This window comes from Aplysia californica, unplaced genomic scaffold, assembly GCF_000002075.1.
Source record: "Aplysia californica isolate F4 #8 unplaced genomic scaffold, AplCal3.0 scaffold00532, whole genome shotgun sequence".
Lineage (NCBI taxonomy): Eukaryota > Metazoa > Mollusca > Gastropoda > Aplysiida > Aplysiidae > Aplysia > Aplysia californica.
In genome coordinates, this window is record NW_004797802.1 from 138578 (window position 1) to 146473 (window position 7896).

At 38.3% G+C, this 7896-nt stretch overlaps 1 protein-coding gene across 1 annotated transcript in view; it reads right to left on the minus strand.

The window, feature by feature from the left end:
- Nucleotides 1-1884: 1884 nt before the first annotated feature.
- Nucleotides 1885-7896, minus strand: part of LOC101861228 (tetratricopeptide repeat protein 27-like) — a 21923-nt gene continuing 15911 nt past the window's right edge. Inside the window, exons 15-19 of the mRNA XM_005106408.3 lie at nt 5788-5901; nt 4980-5063; nt 4159-4270; nt 2620-2717; nt 1885-2173 (exon numbers count right to left, since the gene is read on the minus strand). Coding sequence (XP_005106465.2) covers nt 2054-2173; nt 2620-2717; nt 4159-4270; nt 4980-5063; nt 5788-5901 — 528 coding nt within the window. The 3' untranslated portion in view covers nt 1885-2053. The remainder of the gene's footprint in view (nt 2174-2619; nt 2718-4158; nt 4271-4979; nt 5064-5787; nt 5902-7896) is intronic.

Sequence of the window (7896 nt, forward strand, 5' to 3'; positions counted from 1 at the left end):
TGGATTTAAATTGATCAGAGGGTACCTTTAACATTTGTACAATCTACATATTTTAAGAATTTTGCCTGGGCAGCGGGCCCTATAGCTTGTTCACTTTCGTCTGACTGGTTAAAACGAGATTAAAAACAAATTGCTTTGTTTATTCTTTTCAGATCTTTGCATACGTGTCTCAAAGTTGGATGACCAACAGAATCTAAAAAAAAAAAAGAAGCCTTTTCATAAACTTCACTGCAAACTAAAGTTCTGCCACGTTTTCTTTGATGTTAGCCTACAGCTGGTCCCCCCCCCCCCTAAAATAATAGGGGATTTATGGCATACACATAAAACTGCAAAAAGTTGACATGTTTTACTCAACACCACACTTTAGCGAGTGCTTAAGACACACGGTCCAGCAGACGTATCAGTACTTGTGGAGACGTCTAGATGGCCATGGGGTGAAAACTACAAGCTTACACTGAAATATCGGGGCACGGAGATGCCGCTGTCTGATAATGAGCAACTTGTAGGCTAGGTCAAAGTAAGTTATTTAATTCAGTGATCCTGTGCATGCCCTAAAGAGCGGTTTTTAATATATATATATCCAAATAGAGAGACATTTTTATTAGTGATCAAAATTTGTTTTACAAATATTTTTATTAGGTTGCTGGCCTGCAGAAGTGCCAAGCAAAGTTTCACGGAATTGGTAAATAAATAAATGAGCTGGAATTTTTTTAATGCAGACAGACGAAACTGAACAAGCTATAACAAACTTCCCTCCTCTTTGACCTGTAATGGCCAAAGAATCTTTACTGTGCTAAAGGAACCTCCTAAATTCTTCATCTTTATCCAAAAAGATTCTGTAGTATGCACTTGATTCCATTTTCCCATGGAACAGTGGTATAAAAATCAGGAGAAGGAATTTCAAACGTAACCACTGACCAATGCAATGTAAACTGGGAGTAAAACCAGATTCTTTGGTGCGAAAGGTAAGCACAGGAGCCCCTATTTTATCTCTGGAAAGAGTGCCTCTTTGCCTCTTTTCCTTTTGAAAATGATTTGGATTTGGTGTTGAAAGAGCACCTGTTATGCCTTTGAAACAGCTTGCATGAAAAAGGATATACAATAAACTTGATTTCAACAACCCCCGTCCCATGCTTATCTGAGTTATCGAATTGTGTGCACATTGAATGTAGCACGTCTCAATTTTTGTTGCAAGCAATTTTCGAAACAAGTAGAACCTCAGTTTTACAAAAGAATAAATGGGTCGGTTTCAATACACAAATATATCTGAACATAATTTCGTTTTAGTGCACAACCACTAGCACATTTAAGTTAGGAGGATAAATGAGGCTGTTACCATGCTACCTTGAAGTAAACTGTAACTTAAATAAAACCCATCTGCCATGACAGCAGCCTCCAAACCCATCAGCCATGACAGCAGCCTCCAAAACTATGCAAGCACCATGCTACCTTACTATGAACTGTAACTTGAATACAACCCATCAGCCATTCCCAAAACCTACGCAAGCACTATATTGTTCGCAAACTGTTCAAACGTACTAAACCCAGAAAGCAAAATCTGTCAGGAGAAAAGAAAAAAACAGTTTCATTCTGTTAACAATTGTACCTACCTTGCATATGTTCTTACTTTTTTTCAACATTTATAGTTTGAATTTTGACAAAATAACAAAATATCTTGAGCACATTCAACTGATACCATAGAAGATTGAGAAACTACAATTCTTTACAAAGTTCATTTTTTGGGCTCAGTACATCTAAACAGTTGGCGAACGATATGGATAAGGAATTTGTATCTTGTGCACGCTAACAAATTGCACGTGAGAAGTCAGGTTCATCTACCCCAAGTATTTAAGAGGAAATGAACAAAGCATTGAAGTCTTTGAACATAGTTTTGTATCACAAGTTTATTTATCCACTTTAGCCAAAACAGCATGTCAGGTTTTGTACTTGAAGCTGAAGTAGTTTTAATCCCCCACTGGAAAACAGTCATATACTTCCCATTTCTTCCTCCGCACCGAGGGGGAAAAGCATTAGCCATTTACTCTTTTGTCTCCTATGCCGCTCTCAGAGTATCAATCTGTGACACAATCTGGGAGAGGCACTCATCCATTGCTTGGCAGACGTCGACAACTTCTGGTGACAAAATTTGTGAAATGGGATCTGTGTGCTGCTTCTGTGGACATTAACATACATATACGTCAGGGTGAAGCAGAGAATCAAACAGCTTTTGTGGTGCAATAATCAGGCTCTTACCCTTGCATTCAAGAGACTGATTTCCAAGTGAGGAAGACATTTTATTGAGTATATGTTGGGATAAACACAGCCTAGGTCGGCCTTAACAAGTATTGAAGTAGTTTGTCTCCAAAATGACTTAAATGGTGTCAGTTGGGCATTGAACATTAAGCCTGAGCAAAGAGAAAAACACTGATGCCTCATCATATCTACTTTCATCTTCTGAAGGATCCCATTACATCCCAAAACTTTGAGACAAAATGCTACTATTATCACACCACCTCATAGTAAATTAGTAAACTCCTACTTATTCGTATATAAAGAAAAGAAATTTGAAAGCACAAATATCTCTTCATGCGACTAAAAAGTAATCAAAAAGTTCATCACCTGTACTTTGACAAAGGCTCCCCGCAGCATGAGCTTAGCCGCTGACAGCAGCCTCAGACTTTCCTGTGTACTCTTGTCCTTTGTGCACTGGACATGAACTATTCAGGGGATAGGACAAAGGCAATGGAAGATGTAGCAAATGTAATTACATTTTGAAGCATATTAAACCACCCACTGAAACTTAAAGCAATTTAATCATATGTTCAAGAACGCCATCCTGTGGTTTCTGTAATGGAAGTCCCTCTGCCATTTTGTAAACTCTAATTGAGGTACAGTGATGTCCACTATAGGCAACCCAGACATGAGCAGCCTCTGCCTAACCAGCAACCTAAGCTTGTGTAACAAAATTTCCCTATATAAAGAACCCAACGTAATAGCAATCTCATCCTCTAGCAGCAACCTTCGTTGGCAAAAATGATTTTTGATGGTTCAAAAACAGTTAGACCAACAAAAATGGCTTACAATTTCAGTGTGCATGCATCTCTCCTCTCTTGTTTATTTCCTCACAACACTTAGCCTACTTGGGCCAAAAATATACTCTTTAACCAAGACCCACCATACTTGAAGTGCCTGGCGGAGGGATCTCGGGTATGACCATTCTCATTTAAGCCACTATCATTTGAATAGAACCAAATTGCATAAAGTAAATAATAATAATAAATGACATTTATATAGCGCTCAACCCCGAATAAAGTACACAGGCTCTGAGCGCTTTACAATACAGTACAACATACAACAGTAACATGAAACGTTGTGTTCTGACTAAAGAAAATTATTCCAAATATTCATCTTATTAATTTAAAAACAGAAACAACTTCAGCTGACATTTGAATGAATCAAAAGATTTGATTTCTCTCAACGTACTTGGTAAAGCATTCCAGATCTTGGGGCCTTGGTATTCAAATGCCCTTTTCACCCATTGTTTTAAGTTTCATAGATGGTAAAATAAATTTCTTTTTGTCAGCTGATGATCTTAAACTGCGAGTTGGAATGTACAGTCTTAACAGATTTGATAAATATGATGGTGCATTATCATTCAAACATTTGTGACATATGGTGGCCAACTTGTACACAATCCTTTTCTCAACAGGAAGCCAATGCAAAGTTCGCAAAAGAGGTTTAGCAGAGTCTCGCTTTCTTTTCCGTAACACTAAACGTGCTGCATTGTTTTGGACAGTTTGAAGAAGTACACAGCGAACTAGACAAAACCTATAATATAAGAATTTCTTGAGCTGACAAAATTGACAAAGAAAATTCCTTCATCATCTTGACTAAGAACCAGGAGACTGGAGAGGGGCATGACTCAATTTTCATTCTGATGAACAATAGATATTAATTACCATGGAGTCCCTTCATATGCTCGTCACTTCATATACACACAAAGTAAACAATTCCGCCACACCTATTGTTTTCTACAGTTCCTCTTTCTCCATTAAAAAAAGAGCCACACCATACACCATATACACGGTCCAGAAACAGTTACAATAAGACTTGTTTCTGCAATTTATATATGTGTAAACAACCAGGGTATTCACTTACTTTTTGCCAGACTGACTGCCTGTTCTGCTACCTGCTTGCAAACCTCCACATCCTTCTCCCAGTCTGAGTTTTGTGTAATACACCGGTACGCTTTCTGCAGATACTGAAGAGACTGGAAGGAAAAAAAAAAATCACCGGTCCCATGCCATTGCAATCCACATATTTTAAAAAACATTATTGCCAAAGAGCAAAGCTGTTTAAAAGTAAAAAGCTGCAAAAGACAGGGCATCAAGAGCATAAATGGCTTCAACTGATTTTTGACATGATGTTTCAAGACACAACACATTCATGCAATAAACATTTGCCTGAAAGTTGAATCTTTAGCTGGTGGAATGAGAGGGTTATTTTTTTAAAGCAAGGGTGCTTGATAAAGAACAGTGGCTTCATTTAAATTACAATTTTTTTTTTAAAGATCAGAATTTGATCTTTACGTCTAACTACAAAAATAAAACTTGGAGAAAATCAATGTTTAAACTTACACAAAGTTGATCCAGCACCTCACACTTATTACCTAGCTTTCTCTCATTTCGTATCTAAATTCTATTAGAAAAAATAACTTTAGAAGTAATTTTTTGAGATTGGAAGTTAAAAAATACACACTGACTTTTCATTGTAAACAAATTTTCTTGATTAAAAGAAAAAAACCCCAATAGGGTCCATCGATCCACTCCTTTCAATAGGCGTGCAGGCGAAAATCAAAATAGCAATTTTCTCATTTTCCTGGTGGGGGGTGGGGGGTGTGTTGGTGTGTGTGTCTGTGTGTATAAGAAATACAATCAGTGTTAGCTTTCAAATACCGCAAAAATCAGATGAAGACTAACCTTTTCCATATCAGGTTGCCGGCCTCCAAGACTTGAGTTGCACAATTTAGCATAGTTCATCCAAATTTCCCCTTCAGCTGTGACCTACGAATGAAATAGAAACGAATTCGTTTGCAATGATGATAACAAGAATTAAATTGTCACAAAAACAACATTCTTATACTATGAAAAATCATTAAAAATAAAACACAGATTATAAAAATGTATTGAGGACCTCAGCTAATAAGAATAAGACTTACTGAAACAACATTTTTTGTCTCCCCATTTCAGTGTCAAATTTTTTGTATCTCTGGCAGCAGCTTCGGAATCAAGTTGCAAAGAAACTCAATTTGTTATTACAAAGAGGAAAGAAAATCCTTGCAAAAGCACACTGTGGATACAAGAGGGAAACGGAAGAAACACAAAAGGCTGGCTCAATCTGTAGACAATAGGACTAATAAGTTTCTATAAATGAGTGCTGAGATGGATGGAAGTTTATTAGTTTATCAATGGGAATTCCATGTAGACAGTGATGCTGATCTTTAAACTCAAAAGTCGATGCAAACTAATACATTGTTGCCGAAACTTGAGATCATATCTCATTGTATTATATTAGTTATCGACTACCTTTTGTCTTCAGTCCAGCAAAAATTTGATCACAATCACATGTCACCATCCTTTTGCTGGTAGGTACTAAATACCCTTCACAGCAAGGCTGATCCAAGCAGCCTGTCTCTAAAATGATCAGAACAGTGATGACGGTGGAATGAAACAGCAAGAAATCTACATTCACTGTGTTGTTCTTCTGCTTTAAAAAATTATTACATACCTTGGATGTGATCCTTCCAAACAGTTCCATAAGATTCCCAATCAGTCTTTCTGATGGCTGGCCACGGGCATCAGGCATATTTTCAAGGACAGCTCTTGTCAGGATATTCAGAACCTTTAGGAAGTTTAAAAAAAAAGGGGAATAATAATTGCAGTGGGTGACAACAACACACTCAGTACATTGCTGCCTAAGAAAATCTGAGTTTAGACTAAAAATCTTATTCAAGCCAAATCAGGGAAATCATCAATGCCGGTTACAACAGTTCATTCATCAATGTAAGAACAGCACTGAATGATGGGGTACTGTTACATATTTTATAGGCTATAAAGAACACCCCCCCGGACATTTCCATGTATGCCAATCAAGTTGTTTTTGCATGTGCTAGAGCATGTGAATTTCTAATGCCAAATGAGGGTCTGCACCAAAAAAATCAGGACCAGGGCAAGCAAAGAGCAGCGAAGAAAAAAATGATGAACAGCATTATTCATCATCATAGACTAGTAAACCAGTTTCCCCATCATTTCATCAGGTTAATCTTTTACCCTATAGTAGCCTATATTGTGTTATGGTCTAACAGTATAATTAAAAGAAGCAGATCAACTCTTTTTTTCCCCCCAAATACTTGAAGATAGGAGGTGAGAGAGAAAGAGAGAGAGAGAGAGAGAGAGAGAGAGAGAGAGAGAGAGAGAGAGAGAGAGAGAGAGAGAGAGAGAGAGAGAGAGAGGGAAGAGTCAGGAGGACAAAAAAGTGACAGAGATCTAGGCACAGAAATAGTCATTGTCAGCAGGGGCGGTTTGTTAACTGGGCAAGACCGGCGGTGCCGGGTAAAATTTTGTCAGCTGGACTGTTGACAAGAGATTTATTACTGATAATGATTTTCTTTCAGTCTAAAGTAAATCCGAATAGAAATGTATCAACATTCAAAATGCACCTTGAAGGCGTTCAAATAGACAAGTAGGATTCACTGCTGTTATGTCGCGACATAGCCTCATTCCTTCACCTTTTTTTTTATCGCACCGGCTCATAACTTTAAATCGTCTCCCGTCAAGCCGTCACGTCGCGGAACTTCGTACGAGGACAAACGAACACAGTGGGTACAGCGATGACGTCAGTCCGCTGGACAAATCCATCGACTGCCCTAAGAGCGAATATAACATCCCTGGATTGCCAAATTGGCCTCCGTGTTGCTAACAAAATCAGTAATGAGACTGTCTTGAGTCTTGAGCAGCACAGACACATGAAATATTTTATCAGCAATACATGTAGGCCTACTTATCATTCAGCCTTTCTCTAACTATCATCAAAACATTTATTGTCAACATGGCATTAATCTTCTTTGTTTATTGAATTTTTAGGCCCCTATAGTTCCTGTTTGGTGACTATTCATCGCTTTCTCCCCCCTAATAACTTACCTGGCCTGCATGAGTCTAGCCGGCGAAAAGAGGAATCGTCTAGCGAAGATATATAAGGAGAATTATAACCAGGAGCGATGCGATGGGCTCTCGGCTGTCAGAGTCTGGACCGAAAACAATGGGCATACCCCCTCTCTTTCCTCCCCTTTTCCACCGTCACCCCAGCTAGACACCAAGTTCTATAATTAGCGTTTGACACACTTCCCCACTTTGTTACAACAGTGTAATGAAAACTGAGAAGTGTGATGAAGAACGTTTGATTACATAATGATGGAAAACTGTTGTGTGCTAACGTTGTCCAGCTTTGTATAGTAACTGATTGTAGACTTAATTTGCATGGGACAGCGTCATTGGTACAGTATCAAGTTCTTATTACACATTTACATGTCGAGTGCACGTCGATATTGTGTGTGGGTGTGTAGAACGTAAAAGTCTTTGGTTAAAGTACCGGAGGCCATGACCAGCAGTTTATTGGGCTTCTCACTGTCAGTTTGTTTTCTAGCATAGACTCTAGTAGTGTTTCTTTTTCTATGCCGTTCAAGTCAGTTTCTATTAACTCAGTAACTTCCATCATACATTATTCATTATATTGTTTCTTGACGATACCATATTTCAGCTCTTTCATTATATTAAAATGTTTACAGTGTGTGTGGGGGGGGGGATGGGGATGGCAAAAGTAGAAAGAGAGAGAGAGAGA